This window comes from Mycteria americana, chromosome 1 (assembly GCF_035582795.1).
Source record: "Mycteria americana isolate JAX WOST 10 ecotype Jacksonville Zoo and Gardens chromosome 1, USCA_MyAme_1.0, whole genome shotgun sequence".
In the NCBI taxonomy this organism is placed as follows: domain Eukaryota; kingdom Metazoa; phylum Chordata; class Aves; order Ciconiiformes; family Ciconiidae; genus Mycteria; species Mycteria americana.
Window position 1 is genome coordinate 188,181,575 of NC_134365.1, and position 16,370 is coordinate 188,197,944.

A 16,370-nucleotide genomic window follows, 5' to 3' on the forward strand; every position below is an offset into this window, starting at 1 on the left:
TTCAAACATAACTATTATCCTGGTTTACAGTTCCAACAAAACATAAAGGAAATTATTTCTTTGCTTTTTGTTCCTGGAACAGTTTCAGTAATACATATTGGAGTATGCTAGAGTTTGGCTGAGTACTTTGAATTATTAATAGAAATGGAAGGCTATGTGCCAGAATTGACCATTTGTCCAAGAGGATGAGAAAGAAAGCCTGATATGCAAACTGAAGCAAAAATATAAAACAACTTCTCAAAGGCAACATAAGACATTACTGCAAGAACTTCAAGGGACTGCCACATACTCGATTTTACGTAACAGGATGCCTTTGCTTCACTATACCATTTCCCAGGAAAGGATACAAAGACTTAAGAACAAAGTTTTATACAACTTTCATAGGTAAGTAACTACAGGTTTCCAATGCAGAAACAACAGCACAGACAAATCATCAAACATCCAAAGGTCCCCATGAATTATGCAGCATAATCAGGAATAAGCAACTCTGAATCTCCAAGGGACCAAGACTGTTACGCAGCTACTGGTAGCAGTTAAATGTGCATTCAATTAAATATTCTGTCAATTAGTGAGACTGAGAGGCAAACTCCAGAAGAAACAACAGCCCAGCAGAGAGGGCTGCAAATACTGGATCTCAAATGGGCACAGTAAGGACTAGTACCATATAATCTCACCTTTGAAGTGAGTACATGAATGCATGGCTCTCTTCTTCTGTCTTCCGTTTTTCACTTAGAAAGATTTCAGATTCATGCCATAACAATGGCAATACTAGGTCCCTCTAATCTAGTATCCTGTCTCCAAGAGTAGTTAGGTGCTTGAAAAGTGTAAGAACAGACAAGCACACATGGTATTTTCCTCCAGTCACCAACCAGTTCCAATCTAGGGGCTTCTTACGGTGAACATGGTGTCGATGCTTTTATGTCTACGTATTTAATGACTTCCCATGAGTCTGACCAGTTTTCCTTTGGATCCATGTTTCAGCCTTTGCAACATCCTTCAGAAAGCAGTTTCACAGGTTGGCTCCCTGCCCTGTGAAGAACCACCTCTTTTTGTTTGTTTTGATGACGTTCCTACTAGCTTCAGTAGCTGCCCCCTAACTCTGGTACCGAGTGTAAAATTGTTGCTTTTTCCACATCTCCATGCTATACATGTTCTTGTAGAACTCCACCATATGCCCCTTTCCTGATCTTGTCTCCACATGCAGGAGATTTGGCCGATGTAATCTTGCTCATCCTTGTTGCCCTTTTCTGAACTTATCCCAGTTCAGCCTTCTCCCACCTTGAAATGGAGGACCAAAACTACACAGTGTTAAGGACACATGGATTTACACAACACCACAAAGACGTTCTCTGTTTTTTCCCTAGTAATTCTTAACATTTGATTTGCTTTTTTTGACTGCTACTGAGCTTTGAACTGACATTTTAATGAAACTACCTATCATAACACCAAAATCATGCTCCTGAGGTGTACTGATCAGCCCCATCATTTTAGATGTAGAATTAGGACTCTTCCTTCCTTCCTTCATGTACATTATATTTATCTATACTGAATTTAATCTGCCATTTCTATTGCAGTCAGCATTGTAGTCCTTCTGTAATCCTTCACGGTAAATCCTTTCTACCATGAATAACAACCAGTATCGTCAGCAAACACTGTCACCTCACTGTTCATTCATTTTTCCATTTTTTTCATGACCATGCTGAGTAGCACAAGTCTCTGTAGGACGCCACTCATAGATCCTCCTCCTCCATTAGAAAAACTGACCATTAAATGATAAATGGAAATGTCTGAAGTCCTGAAAAAAGGCTATGGAATAGAAAACCTAGAGTCTTGCTCAGGTCCAATTCAATTGTATCAGTAAGGTCATATTAAACATGATTCAGTTAAGACCAGTTTTGGTAATTCATAAATTAAAATGTCATTTAGAACAGAAAAATCAATGATAATGATCTTGAAGAAGGCCTTAAATCTTTCAACTTAAATGGCCATAAAGCACTGTACAAACTATACCTCATAAAATTTTCTATAAATTTAAAGCTATCAATCACTATTCATGAATATATTTCACCATAGTTGAGGAAAAAAAAAGTTAGTATCTTGTTCAGCTATAACAACAGATATAAATTAAATTGCTTGGTCAGACAGAAGCCAATTCTCAGACGGATAATTTGCTCAGGTCACTGGTATGCAGGATTCATGAAGAATGTCCTGTGGTTTTTAATTATATTAATCTAGCATGATAAAGTGTTATATACCACAGCAACTTAAAAGACATAGAAATAACTGTCAAGATCTCAATTTTAGGTATCATTTGGAAACACTGTATCCCTCCCTCACTCCCAAATTAATAAACTAATTTTAATCAAAGCTCAGGATATTTACGTTCTGAATTTTTATACCATCCACTTCAAAGTCAGATTTTTTTTTTTACCATGAAGGCCTAAAAAAATGACCCAGTGTGACCCTTCAGCAGTTTACAAAGTATGAGAAGATTACAGCCTGAAGTGGTATAATTAGTTCCAAGATTGCCACGCTAACTCTAACTATGTTTTATTAAGTTTAATCCTTTTTAAAAGCTAACCTTTTCTTTACAAATGTAGGTAACTTCTGTTTTCTACCCTGTTTATATCCTTGACTTTGCTTCTTTAGTCAATTTTATCCTTTTAGTAATAAATAAAAGGATTTTTCTACACAGGGAAGTTAATCCACGTTAAACAAAGGCAGACATATTAGATAATTTATTTTGTAAAAGGGAGTTAATTTTGAATAAAGCATTTATTCTGGGACAGAGAGTTCTCATACAGAACAAATCAGGAATAGCTTCTTGTGCTGATGAATTCAAAAAACCTGCCATTCTACCACACAGAAATATTTTGGGGGTTTTCTCTTTTGATAGTGACCTTTTCTTGGAGATTTCTAGAAGTAATTAATGCAAAACTCAGAAATGCTTTTATTTAGCACTAATTGGTATAGTTTTAGTTATTGGCTGAAGAAGCTAAAGATACAACGATAACAGAAAGCTTGGCACGGCAGCACAAAAAAGTCTGAAGGTCTGTAGTCTATATCTGCTTTATTAGTGTACAAGTGGAGGACAGTTTTGCTGTATGTGAACGTTGCTCGTGCAACGTTCTCTTGGACAAGAGAAGAACTAAAAAGCCTCTGTCTCTACAGTTTGGCGAGAAGGCAGATGTGACTGAAGTTTACAGTCATGAAGGTGATGGTTAAGGTGAATGCAGAACTGTTATTCACCCACCCCTGCAATGCCAGAATGAGGGGCACTTGATAAACCCGGTAGGAGATCAGTTGATACAGAGAGTAGCGAACTTGTGAGCTTGCTGTGGAGACACGCAACTCCAAAGAGGGACCAGACGAACTTGTGGACAACAGGTCCATAAAAGGAGATTTCAAGGCTGAGGCAGAGATGTCCCCTGCAACATCCCTAGCAAAACAACTGCAAATGTTGAGAAAGTATGAAGGGAAAGACACAGACGTGGCCAGGCTCACATGCATTCCCGAAATAACCTCTCCTATTTGCCCTACTGGAGACAGAATACTGAGCTAGACAGACAACAGGTTTGTCTTATCATTGCTTGTCTGTGTGGCACTGAGCAGAGCTTGGAAATACTGGTGAAGGCTGACTGCTGAACCAGAACGATCATATTCCTGTAGCTGGTTCCCAGTGCGGACAGAGGGAGATCCCATCTACTGGGATATTCACAGTGTAGGTAGCCTTTTAATTCCTCAGAAGTATAATTCCGCGTGTTAATAAGATGCAAATTAATTTTAAAAATTAGTGCAACCACTCTCATTCCTCCTCAAATGCTTGCTTTGTGATTCTTTAAAAACATTTTGGAAAAATTCATGAGTTATTGCAGTTTACAAAACAAAAACAAGTGTGTACAGTTGTTGCAGCACAAGTATATGAACCTCTTACCTTTTGGGTAAATGTCTTTCAAAGGCACATCTCCAGGTGCTAAAATTCTGGCTATTTGATTAGAAGCCAATAAAGTTACACAATTGGTTTGTTTTGCAGCTGCTGTTTTCCTCCGGGCTCCATAATAAAATGGATCAGAAGGAGAAGCACGTTTGCGACTCAGAGAGGAGTTTCTTTTCCAGCTATACACTTCACTAGGAGACTGCAAGAGAGAAGTCTACTGAACAAAACGTTACTGTTATTGAGCCTAAGAACAAACGTTTCCTGATAAGTTCCACTTCTTATCTAATTTCAAATCAAATGTAGCTACTGTGGTTACACCTCTCATGTCACCACATGACAAAGAAAAGACCTGGATCATTTTGTCATTAAAAACTCCTATAGGAGTGAAAAACAACAGATCACCTACACAAGTTTTAGGAATTGAGACTCTTTGAAGATCTGAAGTTGAATCAACATTTTTTTCATGTTGAACCAGGACCAGAAAGCATTGAAATAACCTAATCTAGAATCAAACTATGTAACAAACTGTTACCATAATCTAAGTTTCCACTAATGTAGATATATGCAAACAGATATTTCAGTAATGAATTCAAAGCTAGGCATTAAGGCTGGGATTTGGCTCCAGGTTCAGAGACATAAACGTAGGTGTCCACACGTGAGCCAGGTGCTTCATCTCCTACTATAGTCAGTAGAGCCTAGACAATAAATCATCTCATCTTGAAGAAGGCCTCTACATTTGGTCAGCTGAGCATTGCTATTACGAATAAGAGCTTAGATACCTTATCATACTGAACACCCACTAAACACTAAACATTGAATCTGAAGTTTTGTCCCACCACCCTCACATTCACCTTTAGCACTCCCTCTTTGATTTTCACATGGACATTTAAAACCATGTACAAGGAAAGACAGGGCCTCAGTCTAAATCAGGGAGAGCAAAATGCTTCATCACCAGTGTTGATATTGAACTGTGTAGCATCTTTAGTGTTGATATTGAACTGTGTAGCATCTTTAGTACTTCCTCCTCCAGACTACCTCCCTTTTCCAGCAATAAACTCACATCTATTATAAATAATAGGAAAAGCTAGTATAATCAATCTGGTAATATAAATCCAAATCAAGTAAAACTCAAAAGCTAATTGCAAAGACAGGGAAAGTCTTACTGACAAAAACATATTTTTGAATCATTTTGGATTTCAGAGTATTTTCTTCAATCATTTGGCTGTCCCAAAATTCATGTATGTTAACAGTTAAATTTTCTAATTTTCTCCAATTTATTAAGCAAACATGACATAAAATTATTTATCCCATAAGCACCACCCTTTTTATGTGTCACTAGGTAGTAAATATAAATAAATCCAAAGAATTAAACATACTGCTTTTATTTTCCCTGTGTTTACCTCCACTCCTTGCAACAGCCTTAGTCATTACACTGTTAAGTTTCACTTTCCATTCTGGTCCTTTTCTAATTTTGTCACAGGAGTGAGCACAATTACATGCAGTATTTACACTTAACTGCATTTTAAATATTGGGGGAGCTGTGTAGTTTTATTACCATATTCTGTATCTTTTTTCTTTTCCTGAAATCTAGCATCTTGCTAGCTGCTGCACACTGGACAAAAAGTTCACACTGAACAGTCCAAAATGATATTGATATCCTTTTTCTCAGTGGTTGTATTTAATTAAAAATCTATAAGAACACATGATCTAGAAAATATTCCTCTAGCCAGCACTGTTCAGAACTTACCTACAATGAATTTTGTCTGTGCTAGACATTATGTTGTCCAATTTCCTCTTATTTCAAACTCCACTGAAATCCCTCTAGATTAGGCTACCCTTCCAAATGGTGTACACTACATGAATTTGTCATTTACTGTCATTCCCTTCTTTTTCCATATCATTTGGTAAACAGGTACTTAATTGGTTACAGAATAAATGAGATCATATTACTTCATTATATAATAATGTTGAGTATTTACCAAGAGGTCTGGGAAACCAATAACAATAGTAGCATAATTATGTTCATCTGAGAAAATCCTGTTGGGGGAGCTGATCTTTTGTCCCACAGCTGCACTGAGGTTTTCTGAAGATAGCTGGTCACTTGAAACTGCATGCGGCACACACAGTTCTGACGCTAAACAGGGAAATTAAACAAAATGAAAGTCATTAAATCCAGATGTGCAATAGGAAACAATATTAACTGTAAGAGTGCTGAGCACTGATCATTGCTATTACTTTGAGCATAAAATTACTAAAAAGTGGAAGATTTGATTATGCTATACTATAACACAGCAAAGAAGTCAGGAAATAATGTTATTTTTGTAAAGTTAAGTACTTAAAATCAGAAAATACTAGCTTTGTAGTTGCTTATACCACTTAATTTTGCCCTCTACTGTGCAAATGAGGCAGGAAGCCTATGGAATAGAACAGCATGTGATCTCATTGAATATTGTTATAATGCAAATGCACAAAAAGGCAAAATGTAAGTTTGCACAGGTAAGTGTCAATGTGACATTTCTTGGTAGCTGTCTTGCTGTCTTTGCGATTTAAATAATGTTATTTGTAACACATTTCTGGTAAATAATGGTCTAGTTTTCTTTTTCTTTAAGCTAAGGAAAACTAAATCTTATTCTGTGCAACTGTAACAGCCCTTTACCTTGTCTCAAATTATCAACACAGTCAGAACCCACTGTCTTTAGTTCTGCAGCATATACTGTTTCCACTTCAGTGGGCAGACTATCTTGTTTACCTGGCAGCGGGAGAAAATCTTTCCTCCCTCAAAGGATGAATGGGCTACTGGTTTGGGTCAGTGGCAAACCCACACTGGTCTACCTTTTCTTAGTTGTCCTGCCACAGGTTCTGCCTCAAAGAATGAGAACAGGCTGAAGATGTTACATTCGGGGTTTGCTGGATGATTTGGAAAAAAGTGGAGAGGGGATACGATAACTTTTTAGATTGGAAGGGAAGAAATAAGATAACAAAGGATAAAAATAGCACAAAAAGCATGCAGCAATAAACTGTCCACAAATACTTTGAGACTGGAAATTATAATAATGTTTCTACCCATCTGAGGAATGATACTCTATAGTGGTTTCTAAATAAGGTAGTAAGAGGAAGGAAACTACTGTGCTCTGATGGAGCTTGGTAAGTTGATAGAGTAAACTGTACAAGAGATAAAAAGGATCCTAATATTTAAGCTGTGGTTAGTGTCTTTGGTATCCAATTTGTTGCTGTTTGTGTAAAATAAGCTGTATTTGTTATTTGTCAATAACATTTGCTTGTATCATGTTTACACTGTGTTAATCTCATTCTTCATACTTAGCCACAAGGATGAAGCTTTTTCCCTCTTTAACAGATATAAAGTGGTTTCTCTATTTTTTCCTCTGCGCCTCTGAGACACACTAGAGATAGGCCAAAGCCTATAAACTGTTAGGTGGGATGCACATGTACTTCCAGTGTTATTAAACCAGGTAGACTAAAGATTTTGTGCACCGTGATCAAATGCTCAGGGTTGAAAATGTCATCAGATCTGAAGATAGGCAGACCTTACCAGGCAGAATGATGACCACTGGATATTTCTGCCTTCTTCTGTAGCTAAGACGTGTTTCAATGCCTAGCACCATCAGGGAATCTTACTGAACAAATTCCCCCTATCTGTTAACACAGGTGTGATGGCCTCAATGGCCTCCTGCACACTATCTGCAGAACTTTAGAAACTGTGAGTTCTGTTCTGTTTTAACAGTAGGTCTTTTGTATTTTTATAAGTGTTGGGAAATGTCTTCTAGCTCATCTGAGCGTGTAACAGACCTGCAACAGCGTACAGACTGGACTCATCAACATATTTGGTCCCTTCTACTCCTGTGTTCTAACTCCCGCCTACTTGTCCTTTTCCCTTTTCCATTCCATATGTTTGTACATTTCCTGAAAGTCCATGACTGAGGGTCTTAAATGCTACAATGAAACAAAGATGCTTTATTCAAACAACCTGAAGTTTGAGCATGGAATTTGCCGTGCTTTGTGAAAAGTTATTATTAACCAAACATGATAAAGGGAGGACAAAAACAGAATCAGAGAGAAGGTTACCCAGACCTTTAAAGTAAAAGAGCCTTGTTTGTGCAGCTGCAAACACAGAAATGATTTAAAAAAAAAAGAACAAGCCAAGCTTGCATTCAATACCCGTTGTTAGGCCAAATCCCATGTCAGCTGGCTCTTCACTCAATGCATACAGCTGGCAAACCTCACTGTCTTCAGATTCCATATGGGCACGCTTGGTTAAAAGAAATTTCCTGTAAAGGATACACATTTATAATAATTCCTGATTAAGCTTGTAACTGTAAACAAGGACTTTTATCTTCTGAAATAGCAAAAACATTCTACATTTATATAAACAAGGTTATCAACACCTTTTGCTAAAACTAAATATAATTTAACAAACATCTGTGAGATAGCAAAGGGTAAGCCAGCAAGTGGCAGATTTGTCTTCTGGTAACTATTTACACACTTTTATTTGCTGTGCATTTATAAAAATAAGACAGCAGAGTAATATTTCTTTCACATGACCATGAAAGTAAAGCAAGCAGGCACTAACTCCGGATGACGTGGCTCTATTTCCAAAGCTAGGTCCACCAACATTTTCATTTCTAAAGATCAATACCACCTCAGTAAAAACAGTATTAACATGCATACAATCAAAGCTGGTCTAGATTTTCAGAGGCATGAATTCAGGCAGGCATATCCTGTTCATTTCCTACTCTAAAAGCCTACCTGCACTTCCACCAGAGCAAATCTGCATCTTAAACACCAACTGTTTAAGTCTAGCCAGTCTCACAAACTGAAAAAAACAACTCTGAGACAGGAGTGAAACTCCTGAACATAAACAAGACAGAAACAAGAAAGAATGCCATCAAGAAAACTAGGCTTAACTAACTGATTTGTTTCATTTTCCACCAAGAGCCACCGGTCTTCAGCTGCCAGGAAAACAGATTTCAGATTGATCGGAAGCGAGATGGTATGAGTTAGACCCTCTAATACATCCAGTACAATAAGGCGGTTTCTGTAAAATTGGAAGCCAAGAAAAGAATAATCAGATAGGGATGTACACAAGGAGATCTGTTACAAATCAATATAATATAAGGATATAATTTACTCTCACCCTGCTTCTTTGTAGAACACCAGCCAGTTTTTGTGTGAAAACTCTCGGCACATTTTGTAGTTGCACTGTATAAAAATACATCATACAGCAATTAGTGTTTGTTAAAGTCGTCCCAGTGAGTTTCCCTGACTCCCCTGAAAGTGTACTACATTTTTCCTTTATTTAGAATAATCCACGGCATTAATTAGCTCTCAAAATGCTATCTAGCCTGCCTTGTCCCAAGTCATATAATTGCATCATAATTGAGTTCATTATTTCGGACATAATCCCTTGTAACAAAATGTTCCATTATTCCCAGTTTTAGCTCCAAAGAGGGATATTTTAAAGATACATATCCTCAGACAATACAACTTATTTATATTTTTTATATCACTATTCCATAACAATGCTATTTTATGTGTGAGGCATTTAAACATACATAAGAGTAAACAATTAAGTGCTTGGGCCATAAAACCAGAAAGATAACTGATTCTGGGACAGTTTTTCTAATATTGAGCTTTGATTAAAAAAAAAAAACTTAGTATAATAGAGGCAGGTGCTATTCCTCACCATCTCTTCTTTGCTGCTCCACCAAGATGTTCTCTTAGGAGACTCTTGAGCATCTGGTAAGAGCACAAGCCGGCGAAGGGCACCATTGTTTGTATCCAGCAGCAACACAACATTGCTCTGTAAATGAAAAGCAGATCCATGTACATCTCAAGCCCATTTAAGAGACCACAACAAATCTATCTGAAGCACTTTTGCAACTCTAGCAACTTAGGACATTTTGAAAAGATGATCTAGATTTTGTTGAAAAACATACGCTGAATCTTCTTGGTTCATTTCAAAGCTCATGGAGAAATTTAATTGCAGAGGTTAAGTATATGCAAAAAGGGCTGGAATGTTATTCCAGTTTTTCCATAATGTTTTATCTATACATCTCATTCACTTCTGCATAAGCTCTAGGAACTAGACTAGTATGGCTTACATGTCCAAGCTGTAGTCAGCTTCAGGTGAGAGACATACCAGTTTTATTCTGTCAAGTCACTAAAATATTTCATTTCAGGTTTTATGTTTTCTTAGCATTCCTCTGAGTTCCCATTACTTAACTTACACTGAAGGTGAAAAAACGGTGAGAGAAGAAATGGCTTAGTACTTTCTCTCCAAGTTCATACTTCTGATACCGTGGAGCCTATTAAACACCCCAGTGCGTGACAATCCTTCGGTGACCTGCACGCTCAGACAGCTTACTGTGTCCGACGTAAGACAACTGTTGGAGGACAGCAGAATGACTCAAGAGGATGGAGATCAGAAGCAGACAGGATACTGAACAGAGAGGTGCAACTGTCCTCCACGTATCACATGTGAAAACATGGTATGCTAAATTTTGAACTTCTTTAGATTTCTCAGTTTGTCACTCAATGCCCCAGGGTCCACACATGTTGTCAAATGACAGGGGCGTTTTAAACATTTTACAAAATACTATAGGTGCTCCTAATGTGTTTAACTAAGAATTCAAGAGAACAATCATTCAGGGCCAACCTTAACCGCATCAAATGAAATTTAAAAGGTACAAAAGAACAAGTTAATTATGCCTTGGGTTGAATTTTTTGTTTGCCATTCAAGGAAACGTTAGGTTCTGCAAGGACATTAGGTTCTGCAAAGACTTATTAAAAGTAAACTGTCTACGTACAACATCTGCAATAACGCACAAGAGACGTTAAGGGAGTAAAACATAAATTCCCACAAATTCTCCTAAATAAAACAAATACAAACAATCTGAGTCACAGCAGTTTTGTTCTTTTTGGGTACGCTTCATACTTTCACTAGGATTATTTGGGAAAATTAACTTTATTTAATAATGACAGTCATTTGAAGCTAAATATGGTAAAGCATTTAAAATATTACCATGTTATTTGGAGCATTTGGGAATTTTAGCTAGAGTTCAATACTTCTAAAAAAAGAAGTTTGCTTATGTATTACAAACCAAAATTATGGAAATGTGGTTCAGGAAAAAAAATAGGTCATTTGCTTTGGATTTTGGTTTTCTGCCATATTTTATTTATACAATTCTGCAACAGCACTGCTGTACCAAAGCAATGCATTAGCCTTCCACATGAGATAAAGAACACATACAAATCAATTACATTCTTCCACTTAGCATTAAATTTATGAGAGCAGTTGGTAATATAAAAAGCCTCTCTACTCCACCCCTTTTGATGTTAATGGTTTCCTTCTGTGCTAAGTGACTGATGTATATTCTGTCTGTGTTTAAGAATAGATTTTTGCGTCACTTGTGAACACATCCAAGAGCAGCTTTGGCAACTCTTCAAGTGGGCTGGGAAGAGACGCTGGTGTGCAATTCCGCTGTGTTTGTTCTTGACTGGGAGAAAAGTAACCTTTGGGTGACCTCTCGACCCCGATGTCTGGAATTCCAAACTCTGGACAGATGCAATAACCAATCTTGTGAAGTGGTGTGCCTTTATTTTTAGTTACTGCAAAGTTTCCCTTTCCTTACTGCTGTTTTTATTTTAGCCAGCATTTTCCTCTTAAAAGTCCTTCAACCAAGCAGGGCTGTGATTTCACTTTGCTGGTATGGGAAGTTGTTCCTTATGGTCTCGCAGAGAGAGAGGAGAGCTAGGGGAAGGAATACACTCCAATCTCAGAGTGGGACAGTACAAATAATTCAGTTTAACCCTCTTGTATTCTTCTCCCCGTCCTCACTCAGTTTCGTTCCCCTCTGCCTTTGATGCTCAGGTCCCGAGCAAGCAAGCTCGCAAACACAGACTCTTCTTAGCTGTCAGCTTTGGATGAGGCTGATTCTTAGCTTGGCAGGGTAACCCCTCTGTACCTCTCCTTGCCTCCTGTCCCGCAAGCACCTCTTCTATTAGTGCCACTCAAGGACCCCTTGAGGGATATACAGATAACAATCCTGATGCTGTAAATATCAGGTACAGATACAGACATACCATATTGTTCATTAGGTTCAAGTGAAAAAAGTCTGTGCAAGGATTTATGGTTTGGGGCTCAAATCTCCATGCCTTCAGAGGTAGGGAAATGTATGCAAGTAGATTACTGGTGTTCTAATTAATGCAAGTGGTGTCTTTCAGATTATTTGGGAGACTTGATTGTACTAGAGATTTCAGTGAACTGAAAACAGCAAGTAGCGATATAAACTTATAAGCTTTGTGCTTATAGAAAAGGAAATCTTAACCTTTTCTATAGAAGGTGCACACTTTCTATATAAGCACATCTTTCCTTTTCTATAAGATGTGCTTATAGAAAAGGAAAGTCTTATACAATATCCAAAAAAGAAGAGAATTTAATAACGTCAACTAGTTTTTGAAGAAAATACACCTTTCCTCCTGAAAACATAAATCAGAATATTATAGGGACTAGAGGTTTCAGATGTTACTACTAGTATGTTGCAGGTACTTCCATACGCAGGTCCCCACTTGTGTTTCAGGCTAGATCACAAACTGTTAAAAAAGTCTTCTTTTAAAGGATGTTCGCCATCTTCTCCCTGTAGTGAGTGAGGCGGATCTCTGTGTCAGCTTCTGTGCCACAGACTCCCTCACTCCCTGGCTATCTGAGAGCTTTGACAAAGAGCTCCAGCAGCACGCGGGACAGGGAAAAGCACTTCCCTCCCTCCCTACCCCACTTCCTGACCGAGGAAGATAAAAGCAGAGTTAAGGGATGCTGGCAGGACACTGCCTGGGCAAAGCTTGTTGTGCTCCCTGAGGTAGACTGTAGGTTACTCTGTCCGTCCAGTTGTAGCCTTTCAACAGAGCAAAGTGCTTGTAAGAAAAAATGGACGTGTGCAGTTAATTTCTATGCAAATCAATTCTCCATATGCATTTTCCTCCTATAATCCCATATACAATAATCCCATAAAGTTATCAAAGTTCTTTTCAGTCTGTATTTGCTCTCCTGAGCGGTAAAAGCAATAGGTGCAGAAAGAAAAAGAGCAGTGAAACAGGTGGGCACGAAGCTTTATAGGAAATAGGAGTACGCCCTGAAGTACTCGTGGGGAGGACAGGGCAGAGGCACTGCTGCTTTGAAAAGATGAATGCAATTCCCATCTTACGAGGCAATGACTTGAGATTTCCGAAGAGTCTTTTCAAAGTCTATCAGCTTAGTCTGAACAAAAAGATAAGAGTCCAAACTGGCTATGCTCCCTGAGACCAATGGCCACCACAAGAACAGAATCATCTACTCTTTCTTCCAAGAAGATGTAAAGGTGGCTTAATAAAGCAGATAAATCTCTGATTTGTGCTATTAAGTTAAATCCCTGACAAGTCTAGTTTTAGTAAAATTTTATTTAAAAGGACAGGAAACAATGGTGATTTTTCATTTTATTTCACTGGAGGGCTCTATTGAATCCAGATGGATGTCATCTGGGAAATAAATCACACAGGCTTATTTGAAGAGCCACAATATCATCTTCTCATCCTTTCCAATAAGGTTATCATCCCTTTAAATTCTTTCTTTTTTTATAACTTACTCAGAAACATTAATCTCCAAAGATGTTTATTAAAAGAAAAAATTGGGAAAAATCTTTAGCTTTTGGTGTTGTCTAATTAATGGATTGTATTATTTATGAAATATCAGTTGTCAAGTGGACTTTTTAATTTAATAAATGCAACTTCTTATTTCTACAAATACTGTTAATACTTCTTGGTCTTTTTGCAAGAACATGTAGACAAACCTCTAAAGCATCACATACATCATTGACATTACTTGTTTTTCTTGAAGATCTGTTTGATGCACCCTTAGCACAAGTAGCTAACCCTTGGAGCCTTGTCCAAAATACAGATGTGCCACTAATCTACTTGTCTTAACATGTGAATGCTGCAAATTCTGAGCTTACGGCTGCCAGTGACCTTAGTATAGATGAAGATAGGCATCTTGACTACATGTCAAGGCTCCTTCTGTAGCCAGTGGAAAGAGTCACCTCCAGAGGGCAATTCACCATGCTCTACCTTAGCTAGGATGAATTGCTCTTGCAGATCACCTTTATCCTCCCAACAGATACAGAAGGTACTTGGATGATTAGCTTAGATTATATGCTTACCTGCTAACATCAATAATAATGGATTTAATTTAATATACAGCAATATCCACCTCATTTCACAGGTGCACAAAGAAAGCACATGATTTTTCCATGGCTCCACTGCAGAAAAAGTTGGGAATAAAACCTAAGCTCTATGTGGAAAAATTAAGCTACTTGAGAATCCCTCTTTTGATTCAGTGGGAACTAGAAATGCAGAGATCCTCACACACAAGTCCTAATGTAAGGAAGGATAGCAGTGGCTGTGAAGGCTACAACAGCAGCATTCATCTGACCTATGCTTTGGTGCCTCATTTAAAAACCAATCCCAAATAAATTACTGATGTAGTCCATGAATACGAGCATGCAATACACAAGAGAATCTTTTTTAATCATTTTTTTTCTGTACAAGATGCGTACTTAAGTTCCTCAAGAAGTCTAAAATTACTTTTGAATGGTGTCCTAAGTATACAATGACTTTTTGCAACCAAGTGTGTAGTTTAATGAAACATATTTTCACACTCAATGAGTAAGGTCTATCTTAATGTTAACACTATGTAAAAAGTCCTAAAATAATGCAAAGCATTCAGAATATTGTAATTCTGTATTATTTTCCAGCAGTGTAAAACAGGCTTATTTTCAGACAGGATTTGTTCACCTGTAGCACTTGCTAAGAAAGGCAAGACTGAAACTGGCAATATTTAAGCTTTGCCAGAGAAAAACATGAGCTGCAGCTCAACTGAAGTAATCTGGAAAGGGACACTGAGCTTACCATAGTCGCTCCACAGAACAAACTTTATTTAAGAGTTTAATTCATACTGTCACTGAAAAATATACTCCATGAGGAGAGGCAAAACCAGTCACAGAGTTAACTACCTAAAGCTTCACAGATGAACCTTTGATAAAAACTTCACTGCGGACACCAAATGCTACTGCGATTTGGTTAAAAACAAAACTAGCATGACAATTATTTTCACAGTAGGAATTTCAGAGACTTAGAAAGCAAAGAATATTCCTGGGCTTTATACTAAAAAGCGTGAGACATTCTAAACATTCTTAGACATGAGATAGACTGCCATCTGTTTTACAGTTTCCTGCGTTGACTTCGCCAAAAAAGGCCAAGGATTGTTTAGAACCAGACAAATGTGTTATGTGCCTCTCAGAATAGCCCAAATGGTACTTCTATAGCTGTTCAAGACAACTGCACAGGCAATAACCACAAGCAGGTAACTTCAGAATCATATTTTTTCCAGTTAGCATTGGAAAGTGTCCAAGGCAAAGCTAAAGAAGGCATAGGCACTTCTACTAAAGGTGGAAGAACTGCGTTTCTCGTAAGGCATTAAGCTTAACTGTAGTGTTTGAGACCAGAAAGTGGCGTCAACACTTGACAAACATTCCTGGAACAACGGTATTGCAGAGACACTAGTTATGAAATAACTGAAAACTACTTAATAATACAACTCAATGTAGGAAACTTTCTTCTAGATCAGAGTCTTTCACCTACTGCAAAATGGGCAGAAGAAATTCAGAATAACAAAAGGAGAAGGAAAAACCAACCAGCAATAATGACCAGATTAAATGCCCATGTCAAACCACTATGACTGGTAGGCAACATAATAAACTATTATTAATATTAAAAAACGAACAGCAGCAGCACTGTATCAACTGTTGTCTCTTCCCACTCCTGGGCAAAGAAGTTTTGAATTGGAAATGTTCCAATCAGTTCACTGATAGTAATGGAAAGTGGAAAGTATGTGGAAAGTATGCAATACTTGACTTTAAAAAAAGGATTTGAGACAAACCAGCACTGAAGTCATCAGTGGTTCTAAATTTGCATTGCTGATACACTAGATGTCAAGGCTTACATAGTCTTCTTTCTAGCCTCGGTACTTCAGATGTTACAGAATGAGAAATACCAGGATTCACAAAACAAATCAAAAATAGTGGCACGAAGCAAATACAAGCAACGTTTTACTTTGTGACTCAGAAAATGTCTCTTTCACATGCTATTTGAAAATTAGAAAGGGGACAAGATCAGAGCAGAACTTAAGTTCACAGCATAAAACAGCCTACTTTGCAAACATATGCTGCTTGACTGAGACTCCTGAACTCCACTCACTATCTCCCTTTCTCCCATGAAGGCCAATGTCCCTCTATCAGTAAGAGAAATAAGATAAGCAGGTAGTACTCAGCTTCAAGAATGCAAAAGGACATTGTCCAGCTAAAAAGTGCAAGAGGAAAATCTCCACATA

At 37.7% G+C, this 16,370-nt stretch overlaps 1 protein-coding gene across 5 annotated transcripts in view; it reads right to left on the minus strand.

The window, feature by feature from the left end:
- Positions 1-16,370, minus strand: part of VWA8 (von Willebrand factor A domain containing 8) — a 195,783-nt gene that overhangs the window by 53,061 nt on the left and 126,352 nt on the right. For all 5 annotated transcript variants that reach the window (XM_075488851.1, XM_075488840.1, XM_075488830.1 and 2 more), the window contains exons 30-35: positions 9,639-9,755; positions 9,090-9,154; positions 8,865-8,990; positions 8,114-8,223; positions 5,917-6,071; positions 3,935-4,136 (exon numbers count right to left, since the gene is read on the minus strand). In XM_075488851.1, coding sequence (XP_075344966.1) covers positions 3,935-4,136; positions 5,917-6,071; positions 8,114-8,223; positions 8,865-8,990; positions 9,090-9,154; positions 9,639-9,755 — 775 coding nt within the window. The remainder of the gene's footprint in view (positions 1-3,934; positions 4,137-5,916; positions 6,072-8,113; positions 8,224-8,864; positions 8,991-9,089; positions 9,155-9,638; positions 9,756-16,370) is intronic.